The following is a 20,397-nucleotide window of genomic DNA, read 5'->3' on the forward strand; positions in this document are numbered from 1 at the left end:
TAGACCTGTCCGGGACTGAGAAGCCTGCCCTCAAATTTACCTAAGCTGGTGGAAGGTCCTGGGTGGGTGACACAGCCCCCCCCCCCGGCAGCTGGAGCAGCTACAGCAACACCCTCCCAGTGGAAGCCCTGCCTGAGAAGAGGCAAGGAAGGGTAGGGTGAATGCAGCACAGAGAGGAAGCAGGTCTTCACCACCAAGCCACAGCTGCAGGCAATCCCACAGATGAAGCCAGCAGGATCCTCATCCTTCTTAGGCCAGCAGAGACCACAGAAGAGTCCCGCTAACATAGCAGAGGAAGGAGAGGTGCAGGAAAGGAAGGCCTGGGACATGAACCCAACCACCTCTGCTACTCACACACAGCAGGACCACACCATTTTCCATGGGGCTTTAAAGGATCCCAAGGCTGCTCCACCCACAGGAAATCCTGTAAAATGCAGGAAGCAGGGCAGCCAAGGAGGATGGAACAGACCTCAGAGGAGAGGAGTAAGGGCGAGAGGGGCCAGGGTGAGATACAAATACCTCTCTTTCCCCAGTGCCTGAGGCTTTGTCAGCAGCCGGCTGAGAAAGTGTGCTGGAGAGTGCAGCAGCCCTAGGCTCCATCCCTTGCAAGTCAGGGCCTGATAGGACCATGACTATGGGACAACCCTGCCCTCTGCCAAATCTCTCTTGCCTTGCTAATGAGAGAATCAGAATCAGAAGAATTTAATACGGTTCAAGGCCAGCCACAGATCAGTCAAAAACAATGAACAAAAAGTAATAAAATTTGAATACTGGGTTAAAATGGTGATGAACAAAACAGAATCTACAATTTTAAAAGAATTTTAAAATTTTTACGATTTTACAGCAGAGTTGCACTTATGCGGGGAAGATAACGCACTATAATGCTTCGATGCCTCATTTCCCTTGTTAGCCACGGCCTTCCTATGATAATTACAAAGAATCTAAGTACTGAATTTCAACTGAGCTTCCAAATAATTTCTTGCGAATATTACAGGCCGCTGCAAGAAATCTGATACAGGAGAATGAGCCTTGCTAATGTGAAAGTTTTATCCCTTGTATGGGCAAACTTTCAAGATTTTTTTAAAATACCTGTCTGAGAAGGATATATTTTTATATTGCTTTAAGAAGGCTCAGGAGTGATCATTGCTCATCCCATATGCATACAGCAATTGGTACCCTTTTCTTTCTCTGCCCAGATTTTGTTGTTGTTGTTTTGCTGCGGCCGTTTGCTTCCTTGCACTTTCAGAAGGCACAGAAGCTCTCACTGATATTTCCAGCCACCCAGCCTTCACTCTTTGCCTTTGTCCTTGGCTCTCTCGATATGCCCTGACCCTCCCATTGCTCCATAAGGATTTTTTTCTTTGCACAGGCAAGTCCGCAGGCTAGACTTTGGTTTTCTTAATTTTTAAAACAGCTCCCTGATAGTGATGCTGCTATAAGTAGGGTCGCCAGCTCTGGATTGGGAAATACTTGGAGATTTTGGGGTGGAGACTGAGAAGGGTGGGGTTTGGGGTGGGGAGGGACTTCCATGAAGTATAAAGCCATAGAGCCCACCTTCCAAAGCGGCCATTTTCTCCAGGTGAACTGATCTCTGTCATCTGCAGGTCAGTTGTAATCCCAGGAGATCTCCAGCCACCACCTGGAGGCTGGCAACCTTAGCTATAAGATGTGCCTGTGGTTTCATATCCAGCCCCTTCCCCCTTTATTATGTTTATTTTTCATAGAAATTGTTAATGGGCTTGGGGGTTGCTTGTTGATTCTGGTGGGGACTGTTGCAGAGCATTCCCACTGGCCCACTTCATTGTTCTCAACCTGCTAGAGATATTTACATGACTGAACACTGATCATAGGCCACTTGAAAAAAACTTGACTAGATGGGGCAGCAATTGATTCTTCTCGGTTTGCCTGCTGTTTGTTGACAGGAAAACTAAAAAAAAAACAGATTGCAGCTCCAGATACTGGGGTGAACCTTTTGAGTTGAGGCCAGTTTTTCACATTTTTTCCACAAGGACAATATGGTGATTCCAGCTCAGTGTTGTTCCGAGTCACTCGAGTAACGGGCCAGATGTTGGCACTGAGGGCCGGGCTCATTGTTGGTAGTGGTGGGGGCAGCTCCTAATTGAAGGCCTGGTGTAAGAGCTCCGTCTTGCAGGCCCTGCGGAACTGCAAAATATCCTGCAGGGCCCTGATCTCCTCCGGGAGCTCATTCCACCAGTAAGGAGCCACCACTAAGAAAGCCCTGGCCCTCGTCACAGCGTGCCTAGCCTCTTTGGGGCCCATCAGGGTCAAGTGATTCTGTGACCCTGACCTCAGTGCTCTCTGGGGTATATGTGGGGAAAGGTATGTCGGACCCTGGCCATATATGGCTTTAAAGGTAAGCACCAGCACCTTGAAACGGATTCGGTATGCTATTGGCAGCCAGTGCAGGGCCTTCAACGCAGGCTGGATGTGTTCCCGTCTAGGTAAGCCCATCAACAGCCTGGCCGCAGTGTTCTGCACTAGCTGCAGCCTCCAAATTTTCAACAAGGGCAGCCCCATGTGGACAGCATTGCAGTAGTCTAGAGGTGACCGTCGCATGGATCACTGTGGCCAGGTCGTTGTGGTCGAGGAAGGGAACCAACTGCCTAATCAGCTGAAGACGGTAAAAGGCCGACTTGGCAGTGGCTGCTACCTGGGCCTCTATTGTTAAGGAGGGGTCCAGGAGCACACCCAAACTCCTAACCTCCGGCGCTGGCACCAATGGTGCCCCATCAAAGGCCGGGAGTGGTCACCACCCACGCACCGCCCCGGCCCACACACAGGATCTCCGTCTTCGCCTAAGCCAACCAGCCACGGCCTGTAATGCATGGTCCAGATCTCCAAGACTGGAGTTCAACTAGCTGCCCAGCATCAGATAGAGCTGGGTGTCCTCAGCGTACTGATGGCACCCCAGCCCATAACTCCGGGCTATCTGGGCAAGGGGGCGCATATAGATGTTAAATAACATCAGTGGGTGTCTCCTGGACTGTTGCTCCCCGACTGCCACCCTTTGTCCCTGACCTTGGAGGAAGGAAGGAAGCAAGCCACTGTAAGGCAAGCCCCTGTATTCCCATGTCAGTGAGGCAGTGGAGCAGCAACTGATGGTTGACTGTGTCGAACACAGCCAACAGGTCCAACAACAACAGCGCTGCCACACCGCCCCAATCCAGATGCCTCCAGAGATCGTCAGTCAGAGTGACCAGGCGAAAGCCAGACTGGAAGGGGTCGAGCATGGAAGTGTCCTCCATAAAGCCCTGTAGCTGTAATGCCACCACCCTCTCAATTAATTTGCCCAAATAGGGCAAATTGGAGACCAGACACAAATTAGCTAATTCAGCCAGGTCCAGAGATGGTTACTTTAAGAGTGGGTGGACCATCGCTTCATTGAGTGCCCCCGGGAACAGTCCCTCTAAGAGGGACTTGTTGATAATTTTCCTCAGGGCACCTCGGAACCCCTCATGACTCACTTTAATGAGCCAGGAAGGGCACGGATCAAGGCTGCATGTGGTTGGGCATACAGTCAAGAGCAACTTCCTCCAGGCTGAAATGATGTAATACTGAAGCTGAAGACGTGCTTGGGGTCTCGAGCTCACTCACTGTTTCAACTGTGGCGGGGAGGTCGTGGTGGAGCGACAAGACTTTATCCGCGAAATAGCTCGCAAATGCCTTGCAGCCAATATCCAATTCTCTATCATTTAGTCTGCCCTGCGGCAGAGCTGTTATACACCAAATAATTCTAAACAATTGAGCTGGGCATGAGTTCGCAGATGCAATCTCCGCCACATAGAAATCTCTCTTCGCAACTTTGACTGCCATCTTGTAGGATCTCATAAACGTCCTATAAGATGCTCTTGTAGCTTCGTCACGGGCGCGATGCCACCATCTCTAGCTGTCTCAGCTCTCGCTTCATAAGCCGCAGCTCCTGGGTAAACCAAGGAGCGAGCTTGGAGAGAGGGCGCAGAGGGCGCCGGGGAGCGATCTCGTCAATGGCTGTAGAGAGCCGGCTATGCCAGTCCTCCACAAGCTCATCCAACGAGCCGCCAGGGGTCATCGGATCCTGTAGAGCCATCCGAAGCCACATTGGGTCTATCTGACTCCGCGGGCGAGCAAAAAATGTGCACACCTAGCCCCTCTTGCAGCAGTATATCCCTATATCAATACAGTAAATGAACAACAACAAAAAGAAGAGAGAAAAAGGGGGTTGGCACTGTGACATCACTGATGACAGCATACTCACTGAAAAATCCTGACTTTTTAAGACACATCTATAAGAAAACAAACTAATATGGCAACTGGAAAAATACAGAAGGAAGGAAGATGTGCGGAACCTCCATGCTCAATGCAATTCCAATGCTAGCCGACTGATTGCTAAGAAAAGCAGGAATAAGCTGTGTGTGTGGAAAACCCCAAAGGTAGCTGCACACCTGTGAAATGGGCCACAAGCAATAAGGCAGTTGTGAAGGAATAGCCTATGTTGGTCTTTAATGCCTGGATTGTCCTCAAAGGACAAGGATAATGGTAGTAGAAGGGTACAGCAGAAAACGAGGAAGTACTTCCATCCTTATCATTGAGCTCAGAGGGATTAGGAGAGAGGAAAAGTGAGGTAACTCCTGGAAAATGGCTGTTTTTGTGTACTCATCTTTACACATTAACTTCAACAGAAAAGGGCGGGGATCAAATGTTGTAATTTCCCAATTCATAGAAAATAAGTAACACAAAACATTTTTAATGCCAAGCAAAGAAACATCAGGAACAGAAAAGCTTCAGTCCCTCCTGATATTTATGATTTGCAGGATGTTTCTCCCCCTCTCCCAGCATGCTTTTAGAACCATTTAATGAGCATTTAACAAGCAAAACACATGAACAGATGCTGCCTATATTCAAACTGCTGCATGGAATCAACAGGATCACAGCATCCTGAAACCATGGGCGTATATTTGACATGTTAGCCTACGTATGCAGTAGAAAGAGCCAGTGGATAGAGCTATACCTTTCCAAACTATAAGAGGTACCATTTTGAATGCTCTCGTATGCAGAAGGAAAGTTCTCCCATGCATAGACTTCAAGGGTTTTTGATTTTTTAAAAAATGACAAATTAGGAAGAACATGCTGGGCTAGAACCTCTTCCTCACTGTCCTGCTTGTTTTCTACTTGCAGGAAATTTAACACATACGACATGTCGTTGTTCCACTTGCCACGTGGAGTAATATAGTTAATTCTACTACCTCATGACAACTTATTCTGCTGAGTAAGTTATTTCAGTTCAAATGCAAAAATGTTGATGGTGCACTTGTACATGACAACCCCTACGAACCTTTCTTTTAAAGCATTTAAGTTACAGAACAGACCAATACAAGATTTACCCAACTGAGATTTAAGTATACAATCCTAGTGTCATGGCTCAGGTGGGGTATCACCTGTTGCTGCCACCACTCTGGTTCCAGGCTCCTCTGAGAAGGCCCAGAGCACCTTCCCAGGCCTTTAGACCTCCCTTTTGGCTGAATAATAGGCATGAGGACCAGGCAGAGTGAACAATAAAAATAGTTTATTTTAAAAGAGGTCAAACAAACAAGGTGCAGAAATAGAACAGTAAGTGGGCGAAAAGAAAAGAAATCAAATGCCCTAACGCGTCTAAATGTATACTGTCCCTAGCCCACTATTCCAAGTGGCACTAGACTACTCACCCTTCGCTCAAGATGAGGGTCTCTTCCCTATAGCAGCCTCAGTCCCTTCTGGCTCTGTCCCCTGGGAAAAAGAACAGCTTTTCCTGCTGCACCAGATATTTTATTCCAAGCCCTCCTCTTTTGCTGTTGGTCAATTTTGGCTCCAAAACCTCCCAGGGGCTTCTGGGAGTTGTAGGCCCAGCCTCACCTACTGCTAGCCAGGCTCCCTGGGCCTAGTAGGCCTCTGGTGGCACAGCCCAGATCATGACACCTAGTGAGAAAACCTTTAATATAACTATATTGTACCCTGTTAAGTATAGAAATTGAAAGTGTAATCCTTAACTATATTATCTAACATTTCCACCCAGGCTCACTATTCTTGTATAGGCTTTTGTGACTATTTTAACATATTGCCTTGTCCAAATACACTGTATAACTGCAGTGCATTCTTCTTTAATGACATAATGTGCAATTTGGAAGGGAAAAGTAGGAGTAATTACTGATGTAATAAAACATGAACATACTGGAGATGACTCCATGGAATTTTAATTAGGGAAAAGCAGAACATGTTATGATTTTCCTATCCCCAACTGTACTTCTCATTTTCATGGATTTTTTAAAAAATTACTTTCATCTTTCAAACCCAGAGACATAAAAGAATTATGAAGCAGTAAGTATAAATGCCTTGACCTGGGTAGCCCAGTCTTCTCAGATCTTGGAAGCTAAGCATGGTCAACCTTGGCTGATATTTGAATGGGAAGTCCAGGATCGATATGCAGAGGAAGACAACAGCAAACCCTGCCTTGAAAACCCTATGGGGTATCCATAAGGTTGTTGCAATTTGACAGCAAAAAAAAACAACAGTATACGCTTCTGCCTTCTTGCAGGAGTATGTTTTACAAAACATAAATATCTGAGAGGCTGATTCTTTTTAATTTATTTGCACTTTACATCTTGCTTAGACTTACAACCACAGCAAGCTAGGCTGTGACAGTAAAAGATTAATGCCCTTGCCATAGTAACATGCTTGAAAAAGAAGCTTAACTTTATCCTTAAGGTATATAAAACATCTTACGTGCATTACTGTGTGGAGTAACAACTTCAGTAACCCAGTATTATATAACGTTCAGTATTCTTGTTTCTGAAGGCAAGAAAAGTATGACTTATGGAAAAATACAGACAGAAAGATGTAACTATTACATCTGTAGTTGAAATATTTGGCTGATGAAAATATAGCAAAAAAGATCACAACATTTTGTAAAGTTTCCTATAACAAGAATACTTCTGATTACAGAAAAATATGGCCATCTGGATCGGAATATAACACCCAATTTCAGTTAAGTCCTTGGCAAAATCTTACCTAAAATTTTAGTCTGAAACTACAACCTGTTTTCAGACTCCTGCTTTCCATATCCTTCATATCAGTACACTGAACAATATTTCAAAGAGTCCATTAAGGACTTTTGAGACTATTTAATGTGGCCTCCTTTAAATTGGAGGCTTTCAAGTGGTTTTAATCTTCCTTTCCCATCTGTTACAGATTTTCCAAGATTACCAAAATAAGAAAAAGTTAAAATATGAATTATGCTTTAAAACATTGGTTTTTTACTTACTACTACATTAATAAAATATAACACTCATCCATGTAACTCACAAAACCTTAGAGGACACAGAAAAATAGAACCATATTTTGTATTAGCTTGTTGAATATGTTCTGAGAAAACTTAGAATGAGCCATTCTTCCATCAATCGTGAAACATTAAGTGTTGGTACTGGGAATTCATCTTTCTGTCATTTTTCTGTGCTATTTAGTTCATGCTAAAGTTAGAACATGAACACTAAATTCCCAGGCTGCTATCCACTTTACTCTGGAGATGATACGTGAAAAATATAATACCAAGAGGTTAATAAACATGTCAATTTCATTAAATTTTCATTAGGACTGAAATGTTTAGTCAATTAATCAGAGTAAATCAATTAAAAGCCATTGATTTAAAATATGCCCCAAATAAATGAGCAACAGATTTCTTTAAAATTAATTTTAATACACGCATAGCCAAAAAATGGATGGCAGACACCATCTTAGAACAGAGAAAATGGTTCTTATAATTGTGTTTGTTGTGACAAATGCATATACATGTTTGAGTGTGTGTGCGTAAAATGCAGTCAAGCCACAGCCGACTTTTGGCGACCCCATAGGGTTTTTAACACACAAGTGATTAAGAAGAGGTGGTTTGCCACTGCCTTCCTCTACAAAGTCATTTCCTTGGTGGCCTTCCATCCAAGTACTGACCCTGTTCAGCTGCTGAGGTCTGATGAGATCGGGCTATATTATACCATTCCACAGCCCTGTGACAAATGCATGCATCATTTAAAAACAAAAGGTATTCCACTTTCTCCAAAAATAATGATTTTCTTAATATTTAATTAATGAATTTAAAACTCTTACAGTCAACTGAGACTACCTTAAATATGTGACAGTCTTAGTTTGCATGATTATCATGGTATCACAGCCTACCAAGAACACAGTTGTGTGGCTTAAACATAATGCAGACTGCAACCCAAAATCTTTCTGGTAGATCTGTGGACTACTGGAGAGACTCTATGCCTAACAGAAGGGCTCTGTGTAAGGATTCTGAATATTCTAGTCAGCAAAGAACAGGAAAAGTTCCCAAATACAAGTAGGGTTGCCAAGTACCCTTGTCACTCTGGCAGGGGGATTTGGGAAGCATTCCGGGATGTCACCCAGAAGTGATGTCTTCATGCCAGAACACTCTGGTTTAAGGGCAAAACTCTATGGTAAAACTGGCTTAAAACCATAGAGTTTTGCCCTTAAACCAGGGTGTCCCTATGTGGCAGCCCCGGCACGATAACATCACTTCCGGATCATGTTGGGGAAGTCATGCAGGGATGTGGCTATTTGGGGGCAGGGTTCCCCCCCCAGCCAGCTGGCCAGCAGCAGGTAGAAGCCCTGAAAATCAGGGGAATCCCCGCCCCAACCTGGGAATTGGCAAGCCTAGATACAAAGGAAGGTATATTCCTTAGCTCTGTATCACTGAACAAATTCTCACCCATCGAACAACATATACCTTACTGATTCCTGAGAGGCAGAGACTGACATGAAAACTGAAGAGAGGGCAAGGGGAAAAAATAAGTTCACACACACAAAAGCCTCAAGTAACAGTGTAAGGAATGTTTTATCGCTATGTGGAACACTAGAAAGAGAACATGTTCCTAATGATAAATGCTCTCTTTGGAAGCACAATGTGTTTTTATACTTAATTAGTTCTCACAAAACAATTTCCCAAGAACAACACTTTCCCTGTAAGCTCTCTGCCTCATATATACATGTACATTTTTCCACAGCTCTTCCGTACTGAATTTTATTTTCCCTTAGAGAAAACTGCAACAACTAATACGCTATCCAGTGTTATTACAATGGTTTCATCTACTCCTGACCTTCCCATAACCAAAGGGCAAAATATATTCAAATTTAACATAAGGCAGAAAGGGAATGTTACAAAATATTTATTCTGTAGCACTAAAGTCACAGCAAATCTAATGTATACTAACAACATGTTTGAACTGACTATATACTAGAGGTTGCTTTGACATGGCTGACAAGGCAATTTTTACAGTCTAGAAAAACAAGGCAAGGCATATTCACAATTCCTTGCTTGTTGTGAGACATTGTTCTCTGGGGTCTTTTTATCATGTAGGCCATTAATAAGGACATTTTCTTAACATCTTCCACTGCACTGAAACCAAAAGGGCACTAACAAGTATAACATTCCTAAACCCGGTAGATTACTAGGATCCTCATGTATTCAAAGGAGAAATAACAGTAATACTGTGTATTTTCCATTTTCAGCTTCAGCACCCTTGACAAAATAGCCATCAGTACAATAATGCCTCCCATCATCCACAAAAACCTAAACTGTATACAAAAATAGGGGTGTGCACAACAAAATACCTGAACCAAAGATATACATGGAAATCACTGTTTGAGGTCATTACCATTTTTTCTGGAATGGTATTAGGAATCCAGAATTCTTAGTGAAACAAAACTACCCTCTCCAAAGAACTCCATATTGTTTTCCAGTTCAGGAGCTGCTAGTCAGCTACAGTATGTGCTCATGTTTTTCCTTGATTTTGCTGGTTTCCAATCAGAAACTTGCAAGAGAGAAACACAGAGAGCTTCTAGCCAATTACCTTTGGAGACAAGCCATAGAGAGCCGCATTTCGCTTTCGCTCGCTGCTTTGTGGGGAGAGGGGCTCATTTCTTTTGTGCTTTGTATGGCTGGAGAAACAGAGAGTTGGCAGGATATACTAAAACAAATTACAAGTATGCCCAAGACAAGTATTTGACAAAGGGAGCTTTGACTCTTGAAAACTCATACCCCAAAAATCTTGTTGGACTTTAAGCTGTTCTATTGCAGACTAACACAGCAACCCACTGAAAGTATGCCCATTGGGAGCAACAGGAGATGGGATCCAGAAATGTCAATCGACTTGCATGGGCTTCACTGAAATACATTACAGCAAACAAAAGTTGCAACAACAATGCAGAATTTCTAGAGAAATGCCCTGGGCCTGGAATGATAGTCCCCAGAGTGAGGTGACAGTCTCTGGGGCCACTCAGACTGCTCTGAGACAACAGCTCCCAGAGTGGAGTGACAGCCCCTGGGGGTAGCATAACTGTCCTGTCATTCCATTCCCAGAACATTTCCATGTCTCCCCAGGATTTTCATTCCAGTCTGGGGTCCCCAAAACGTTTAAAGAAGGGAAATGTATACAAGTAGGGTTACTGTTGAGGTGGGACGTTATGGCATTTTCTACCTATCCTTGGAAAGCAATGGGATCCTTACAGAGCCTGTAAACAGAGCCCAGAGACTAAAGAGACTTACATGCATAATCAGTATAACATATATTACTGTGTAAACAAAATTTCAGTCAAAAGTACCAGTTTCCTACCTTGCAATTAAAGTATGGTTAGTGCTAAACAGCAAACTGAAAGTAAATAGTCAGTTTAGGTTTGAACTAGGAGGGACTGGCGACTAATGGGGGGGCAGAAATCCCATCCTCTACCACTTACTGGTTTCAAGTCTTCGTTGCTCACCCATGCACAATGCTGCCATCTCCATGGCTGGGGGAGGGGCAGTGGTGGCTCCTGCTCTCTCCACCTGCCTGCAGGATTTCCTATTCTTCCTCCCCAGCCCTACTTCTCTTTCCCCATCTGTTCTGCTAAAATAACACCAACAGCAAAATATAAATAAGGGATTCTCCTTAGGGATGAAAAACCCTAATCTACTGACAGTGCAATCTTAAACAAAATTGTACCTTGGCTTCAATGGGCTCAGAAGGCTATACCTCTGTTTATTACACAGGTGAAGCACTGGTGGTTTTCCATATTAAGAATATTTTTATAGGAAGATTATGCAGTTAAGCAGGTACAGAAGAAAAGCAAATTAAAAGACATTGCATAGGACAGAAGTAGGACAATGCAATGCTTAGTCTCACCTTGAGAATGGCCTTTGTGCTGTCACATCAGCTTATATCAGCACCAAAGCTCAGCTGAGTTGATTATAATAATTAGGAGTTAAATTAATACACCATGGTCCTTAATATCAGTGCCACCTTTGTTTCACAGATGCTACTATCTGCATGTTACTGAGCAGTTAAAGCAAAAGGATAGCTACAAAAGAAACTGACAGCTCAAACCCACAGTTTAAGCTCTTTTTGGGCCAAGAAATTGTATTTCAGTTATCTCATTAAAAGCAAGTTTTGCAATCTTAATTTACCTTAACATTTACCTGCGATGTATATGAAAAAGGAGAAGGAACATCATGCAAAATACATATTCTGCAACTGTGATGCATTTGTAGAGTTGTCATTTTTGAAGCAATTCAAACCTTTTGATCTATACATTTCCATAAACTAGGATGTTCCCAGGCTCATAGGCAGGTATAAGTGATGAGTAAGCCACATCACAGATTATGAATTTATGTAGGATAATATTATGCCTTGGATGTATGATGTGGCCAGAGGCTGAACAGCTATATCTACACAATTAGTTCACATACATAGCATTACTGGACTTTTTGATGATATAAATTACAGCTGCTAGATGAAAGAGTGAATAGATCTTGTCATTTGACCAGCAAAAGACTGAGTGAAGTTTTCACCACATAGCAGAAGAAATATAGAGTTCTTTACATAGAACTCCAGGAACCACTTCTGCTACTATGTCTAAATAATCTAATGATACAAATTTAATCTAACGGGTGTTCATTATGGCTCAGTTCAGAAGATCCTTCATATTATGGTTTGGAGAATTAGAGATAACCTTCAGGTTTACACGCTCCCTTCTCACCCCTGGATATTCCTCTCACTTTCAGTTTAAACCAACCATAATCTGATGTGACGTCAAAATAGGTGCTTTATGGTTAATGTTTCCTTCAGACACAAAATTGGAAACCATGGCTGAAGGTAAGTTTCCAGTTCTAATGTAAAAGCATTAATCGTTCTCTGAGAATTTTGGTATCACATCAAACTACGATTAGAGCTAGAAGGAAACAAAAAGACATACCAGGCCAGGTCCATATTTGATGCTGGTTTGAAAGATCAACTGAACAGAGCTGTTTGCATCACTTTGCTATGTACTTATCTTTTTGCCTTATCTCTGAATTTGCTTCATGGACTGCTACCATCTCACCACTTCTGCCGGAGAGACGTTATCATCCTGCTAATCTCAGTATGTCTTTTTACTGTGTGAAAAATTTAGCAGTACCACTATGTCATGATTAAATGGCACTCTGGGCTCTCCTAACCACTTTCAAAAGAGCTGCCTTACTGAAACAGACTCTGACCTTTTGCAGTCAGCGACGTTCCTTCAATAAGGAAAGCAGAATAAGCAGAATACAGCCAGTGTATAACAGTACAGATTTTAAATAGCACATATATAACATGTGGAGCTGATTGATACATAGTTAGCAACAATAATGGATAAAGGACGTCAAGTGATTAGAAATAGAAATGGTGCCAAGGCAAGACTGACAGCTGCTTGCAAAGAAACCAGCAATCTGGCATGCAGCAAAAGGTACCATTTTCTATCTTTGTTCCGTTGCTTTGTAATACAGACAGAATGTTATTACTTAATGCACACTGAAAGTTTAAACAAGAACAATCAAAATGAAATGAAACAGTAATGCAATTCCTTGAGCTAAGAAAAACAGATAAGGCTGCTGTACGAAAATGGTATAATAATAAAAAATAACCTGGACAGTCAACATTGGAAAAAGTAAAGGGTCTGATTCATGGCAAGAGTGTATGTTGACTTGTATGTAGACTGCATGTCTGACCATTCAGTGACAGTAATGTGATTATTTCCAAGATAGTTTAGCAGTGATGTTGTAAAAAGTAGAGCCAACATTTAGAAATCAGATCTTGGACTCAAAATAAAGAATACCTGACCAGCCCACATGCTATGGATCATTTGCAGGAGAATTTAAGTTGGTATTGTGTATGCTGCTATGTCACTTCTGGGGGAATCTATGGTTTTACCATAGTGTTTCCAGTGATTCCTAGAGCTACCCTATGTTACTTTGAAGTTTTCCCCAGAAGTGAAATAACTGTGCACACAATTACATGGATACCCATGTCCCTGCCCCCTATGATCCCACTGGTTGTCAGGCATGGCCTAGCAACTCTAGCCCACATACATACAACCCTCTGCCAGGTCACGATTAAACCTTATTTAGAACTCCAAAAGCCCTCTATAAATTGTTTCAGTCTTTTAGCTTCATTGTAAGACTTGCTGAATATAAATATAATTTGGACCAGGTGGGCAGCCATGTTGGTCTGAAGCAGTAGAACAAATTTTGAGTCCCAGTGGCACCTTTAAGACCAACAAAGATTTATTCAAGGTATGAGCTTTCGTGTACATGCACACTTCTTCAGATATAATGAAAATTTTGCACTTGTGCATGCACACGAAATCTCATACCTTGAATAAACCATAATTTGTACCATTTTGATTTATTCAAGTCTGAAGAAGAAATAATTTTAATACCAACTTGTATTCACTGACTGTTTAATTAAGTCATTATTAATCACACATTTGAAACTATGAAGTTTTAATAGGATTTTAATTGTCACTGTCCTTTATGCAAACTATTCTGTACTAGTGTCAGTTACCTTGATCCAGAGACACCCAGTACAATATGGCTTTGTGTGCAAGTCATATCACATGTAATAATTTGACAGAGATCTGTATTCACCTCTCGAATTAGGGATACCAAAAAGTTCTGCAACTATTAACAGAGGATGCTAGTGATGCCTATGTACAGCAGTGCTGTGCACTGGTTCTGTGCATACTGAGTGCTATTTTTAATTGCACAGAGGAATCCAGTATGAATGTATGTATAAACCACCCTACTAGAATGATATTCACTCCAGAGAGCCACATTGGCAATTCCCATCAATCAAAAGAGCCACATGACTACTACATGCCTTGCTCACTACCCCAGACATACACAAACAATAATATATCACTAGGGATGGGCACGAACCAGTTCACGAGCCAAAGTCAGGCACGAACTTGGACCGGTTTATACAACAAAACAGAACAGAATAAAACAGAATAGAATCACAGAGCTGGAAGGGGTCATACAGGTCATCTAGTCCAACTCCTTGCTCAATGCAGGATAAGCCTAGAGTATCACTGACAAGTGTTTGTCCAGCCGCTGCTTAAAGACTGCCAGTGAGGGGGAGCTCACCACCTCCCTAGGCAGCTGATTCCACTGTTGCACAATTCTTACTGTAAAAAAGTTTTTCCTAATATCCAGCTATCCAGCCAGTACCTTCCTGCCCTTAATTTAAACTCATTTTTGTGAGTCCTATCCTCTGCTGCCAACAGGAACAGCTCCCTGCCCTCCTCTAAGTGACAGCCCTTCAGATAATTAAAGTGCTCGCAATAATGGTCATTCATTTGATCAATTAGGGATGGCTTGCTCTAAGGCCCACTAAGCTGTGGCCAATTCTCAATAAAGGGCCAACCATTTTTGTCACCGCATCACACTGGCTGCTCATATTTAACTTTTGGTCCACCCTTACCCCAAGATCTTGTTCACACACACTGCTACTCAGAAGTGTATCCCCATCCAGTATGCGTGTTCCTTATTTTTGTTACCCAAATGTAGAACTTGGCATTTATCCTTGTTAAATTGCCCACTTTTCCAATGTGCTCAGATCTTGTTGAATTCTGTCTCTATCTTCTGGTGTGTTTGCTGCTGCTCCAAATTTAGTGTCATCTGCAAATTTAATGAGTAGCCCCTCCACACACTCATCCATATCATTTATAAAAAAAACATTGAAAAGTACTGTGCCCAGAACCAAGCCCTGTGGCTCCCCACACCTCCCTCCATTCAGACGAAATGCCATTGACAAATACTCTCTGAGTGTGGTTCTCCAACCAGTTCCCTTTCCACTTAACTATCCTACAGTCCTGTCAAAAGCTTTACTGAAATCCAGGTAAACAACATCAACAGCATTCCCTCGATCCAGTAAGCTTGTCCTAGGTCATCCCTCCTCCCTTTTTTGAACATTGAGCTAACATCTGCCCTCCTCCATTCTTGTGGCATGTCTCCCATCCTCCAAAAGGTCTGGAAGATGATGGACAAAGGCTCTGCAAGCTCTCTAGAAAGTTCTTTGAGCACTCTTGGGTGCAAACCATCTGTCCCTGGTATGCCAGCAATTTAACCTTTCCTGTGTGACCCCCCCCCTTCTCCCAGTCGCAGCTTGCTGCAGCCGAGTGAAAGGCAGCCCAAACTGGCTGGTTCGGTTCAGGCATTTTGGCCTCAGCTTGGGGTACAGATCTACCACGCATTGAACTGGAATGTTTGGGTTTGTGCCCATCCCTATATATCACTGTAATATAGCCCTTTTAATTTACCAGAGCACCTCTGAGAGCACTGGGTTGTCTCTCCCCACTACTGTTGAATTGTGGTTAAACTGCCATGTGTTCTGTAATCATCCAAAGGGTCTATCCCCCACCCATCCCCACAAAAAAGTGTTTGTGGAATAAAGACTCCCCCTGGTGGATCTGTTATAAAACAACGGTTCTATTAATTTACTTGATAATTGGATCTGTTGTACACAGATGCCCTTTTGACAGCAAACATTTGAAAATTCACTTTCTTAAGGACTCGTGTAAAGCTTACAACTCCTTCCTAGTATATGATGTCACCATTCACTGAGTAACACCTTTATCCCATATCAGAATACAACTCTCAATGGATTTCCAACTATATTTGATCTGTCTTTAAAGAATTGAATGCATGGGATTTCCCCCCCCCCCTTCAAATACCAGTAACATTCTCTTTCATGGTGCCATTTACACAAAGTAATTATGTTCCAGAGTATATTCATCTATATTGGAGATTATACAGATATAGAACTATTTGCAGAATGACTCTTCATCAAACACTTAATTAACTCTACTGCTTTCCAATTCATTTCTTTATATATACACAGGCATCAATGGGATCCATTTAAATTTTGTACGCTGGACATTGGATTCAAAATATACACCTAGTTTTGGGAAGTCTTATTTGTATAGTTTTGTTTTCAAAATACAGTTTTGATACTTCACAGTTTTTCTTCAGTTATAACTATGTAAAGTCTCATTTTTATTGCCGTATTCAAAGGTAGAACAGATATTAGCTGCAAGGAATATAACACATTTGGGGATAACTAAATTTGTTTATTATTTTTCATGTGTTAAGTATAGCATAGGCTTCTTTGTTATACCAGTTACAAACAATATACTAACTTGCAAATAACTAATATTGTGATTTGTGGACAGCACTGTTAGCTGAAGTTTCCTGGAGAAAAACTGTTTCTGTCTTTGGACATAGAGTCAAGATTGGATACATGAGAGTCATGTAGGATGCTCTGACAGGGACACTGTTGATCATGAAATAATGAACAGATGAAGGTTCACAGTTTCCACTGTGGCTGACTCTTTAATGAGTTAAAGTGAGATGATGGCCTCAGGTGGCAGCAACCCTCACTGTGTGACCCTTCCCTCAGTTCCCTCTGATACCAGCTCCCACACCGAAGTAACTAACTCCCATTCCCCAAGCATTCTGAAACACAGCACTGCAAGCCACACATACTCTGTAAGGCTTCCTGAACTCTCAGGGGATAAGGAGTCAAGGTAAGCATGGGAAAAAGCCAGGCGGTGGCCTCAGGTGGTACCACTGATTAGCCAACACTGTCCATCCATCAGTCATAGCCTTTGGCACCTCCCTGTTAAATACTGACTTGAAAAATGTTTATTTGAAAGGAATTCACTTCTAGATAAGTACGTATATCCTCATAACAGAGTTCATATCTCCCATACCTCTAAATATAAATTTCAGGAACTCATGATGTAAATATGTGATTTTCAAAAATAAAGAAGAGACCACAGTGTAGATCACTGGTTCCCAAAGTGGGCAATACCGTCCCCTGAGGGTGCTGGAACAATCCAGGTGGGTGGTCAGAGCCTTGGGTGCAATTGGGGGGCATTGAATACAAATAAGGGGGTGGTGGAAGCATAAGGAAAGAAGAGTCCAGGACCTATCTAAAGTAGCCTTTTGGTGGTAGGCCAAATAAGTTTGGGAACCTATGGTGTAGATGGATACACAATACAAGACGTATTGACAATATCATAGTCATTCTCCTTGGTTATGTGCTTTTCAGAGCCAGCTGAAATTTACAGAAAAGGTAGAACAACTACAGACTTAAAATCAAGATTACATGTTTGAATACCCCAAAGTACAATCTCCCTTATAAATAAAACCTGAATTGTGGTGGCATTCTCTAGAACATTCCACACGCTTCAAAATCAGTTCACTCTCTGATCTGTCATTCAGAGGGTCTCCCTATCCATTGGCTGCGTTGTCTGAGTCCTGCCTCCAACATTCTAAACATTTTGCTAATCCTCTCCCCCCCATAGCCAGTCAGAACACAGAGGTTATTTGCATATGCAGCCTCATTGGCCTCTGCCTCGGAACACAGAGGTCGTTCGCATATGCGACTTGATTGGCTTTTACCTCTAACATTCTAAACAGTTTTGCTGTTCTGAGGTAAAATGTGTCCAATCTCCAGGTGAGGGCTGGAGATTACTCAGAATTACAACTGCTTTCCAGATGGCAGAGATCAGTCCCCCTGGAGAAAATGGTGGGCTCTGTATCCTTATGTGTTGCTGAGGTGGCCCCCGTATGACAGCCAATGTGACGTAGCAGTCAGGGCTTCAGAGCACGGGAGAGGCTGCAGGTGTGTGTGGGGGGTGGAAATCTGAAGAGTGAGGGGGAAATAAAGGTAGGTTGATGATTGGTTGGAAAGAAGATATGGTTGCCTACTCCAGGTGGGAAATTCCTGGAGATGCGAGGGATGGAGCCTGTAGAGGGTGAAGTTTCAGGAGGCGTGGGACCTCTGACGGGTACAAAGCCATAGACTCCACCCTCCAAACCAACTATTCCCTTCTGGGGAACCATCGTTGCCAATCTCCAGGTGAGGGCTGGAGATCACTCAAAATTACAACTGTTCTTTAGGTAGCAGAGATCAGTTCCTCTGGAGAAAATGGTGGACTCAGTGTCATTATACCCTGCTGAGGTCACCACAGCAAATTGACACTGAGTGTCCAAGGCTGGGGCATTCACCCAGAGCCTCTTTCTAGAGGTCGTTGTATTTATTTCCACAACGGGCCTTTTTCCTAGTCAATCAATAAAAGAGATCCCTGCTGGAGGAAAGCTAGGATATAGGGGAAAGGATGTCTGTCCCAATATAATCAGGGAAGCCACACAGGAGGGCTTTGCCATTTGCTGCTGCACAAGTATTAGTATATACCAAACCTAAATGTTTTAAAAAAACGGTAACCATCATATTTTGAAAGTATCAGTTTGACAGAAAATAATTTTAGTCATAACACAGTGCAGTTTTGAATGCATCTGAACAAGCAAACTCTCTTTCTTCAGGGGCTGTACAAGGATTCCAGACATGTGTTTCCCTTCAACACCTCTTCAGTATTATTCATACTAAAACACTATGGAGAGCTGTTCTCTACATGTACCATAAAACCGAAAGACATGACTGATGACAGGAACCCACACAACATTTCCTTTTGCCACACAAATGTTGTTGGGGGTTTACAGAACCTCAGAAACCAGATTACAGACTCTGACCTACTAGCTGGCAGTTTCTGTCATTCACAGACAGACCTCCAGTTGGGAGGTACCTGTTTCGGATTAGGGTTATTTTAGTCTTCTGCAAGTGACTTCTCAGAGCAATCAGAGCTATCCAGTTCAGCACTTATTGGAGCGCTCTCTCTGTGTCTTTAGAAAAAAAGATGGGGGAAGGGGGGAAAGCCCTACAAGATAAAAGCTGACTTCAAAGTTGTTCTGAAACACTGATAACCACCCAACTGCAGAAGTATTCAAAATGAACTAGGAATTGAAGAAGGGTGCTGTTCTCTGAAATTCCATGAAGCAGAGTGATTTTTAAAAAGAAGGTATCTTGGTATTGATACTGTGGGCATTTTTGAAAGCAGTCCATGACACCATCCCACAATTCTATGGGAACTGGCCACTGTGCTATCCACTGCGCAACTGAGGGCACATTCTGACCTCAGAACTTTGAGGAAAAGACAGCATTCCTTGCATCCAAGACATCTGCCATGGGACCGAGAGTATATGTCCAGTCCAGCCTGGTGGACTGGAAAACATTCCGCCTGCAGCCCGAGGGCAAGAAGTCCAGCTCAGATTCATCAGCCATTGTCATATGCCAGTCGCCCTGTCCAGCCCGCCCTCCTCCTCCTCCAAGGTGGCCTGACTCACCTTGTGGTCCAGGACGCTGATGTAGCCTTCCAAGGGGCGAGCGGGGAATCCCGGTAGGCGCCGCTGGCCGCTGCCGCCCGGCGGGCGCGGGCTCTGGGGTTCCACGCTGGCTGTCGCCGCCGCCACCACCTGCTGCTGGCTTTGCTCTTTCTGGCCTCCGCCGCTGCCTCCTCCACCCCCACCGATGCTGCCGTACATGAGCAACAAGCTAGTGCACATGGTGGTGAGCGCTAAAGACACAGCCAGCCCATGTCGCTGCAAGGGGGACAAGGAGACACACTGAGAGCCGGGGGAGGGAGGGAGGGGCTAGGCCACACGGGGCGCCCAACCCCGCAGGACGGCGCGGGGGTGGGGACAGCGGACCGGCAGTCCGAGCGGCCGCGGCTCACCCGAGCGGCGCTGTCTTCTTCCTCCCCCACGCACCGTCGCCTGGCGATCCGGGCTGGGCGGCCGAAGGGGCGCCGACACCTCCGGGCGGGGGCGGCCCTTGGGGCTGCATTAGCGACGGCGCGCGGTTCATTCGCGCCCCTGCCAGTTCGCGCGGTTTGCAGCCGTCGCAAGTTTGACTTTTGGGACGCTTTCTGCAAGATCTCGGGAAGCCCGCCGAGGGAGGGTCTGTCTCCGGTCCCTGTTCTGGCGTCTCCGAAATCGGGGCGGCGGACTCCATTTACAGTCTGCCCAAGTTTCCAAGCCGAAGAGCCCAATGAAAAGTGCACCCCCTCACTGCCCTTCGGACACCTCCGCGGCCTCTCCCACCCCCCTTTAGTCCTCTCACCTGTTCCTCCACCTCCTTCTCTATCCTAACCTTCTCTCCCTCATCCTCTACTCCCCCCCCC

General features: G+C 43.8%; 1 protein-coding gene across 1 annotated transcript in view; it reads right to left on the reverse strand.

The window, feature by feature from the left end:
• Positions 1-20,397, reverse strand: part of ST6GALNAC5 (ST6 (alpha-N-acetyl-neuraminyl-2,3-beta-galactosyl-1,3)-N-acetylgalactosaminide alpha-2,6-sialyltransferase 5) — a 158,422-nt gene that overhangs the window by 137,697 nt on the left and 328 nt on the right. The window contains exon 2 of the mRNA XM_015414259.1: positions 19,562-19,816. Coding sequence (XP_015269745.1) covers positions 19,562-19,816 — 255 coding nt within the window. The remainder of the gene's footprint in view (positions 1-19,561; positions 19,817-20,397) is intronic.

This window comes from Gekko japonicus, unplaced genomic scaffold, assembly GCF_001447785.1.
Source record: "Gekko japonicus isolate JY-2015 unplaced genomic scaffold, Gekko_japonicus_V1.1 scaffold30, whole genome shotgun sequence".
NCBI lineage: Eukaryota > Metazoa > Chordata > Lepidosauria > Squamata > Gekkonidae > Gekko > Gekko japonicus.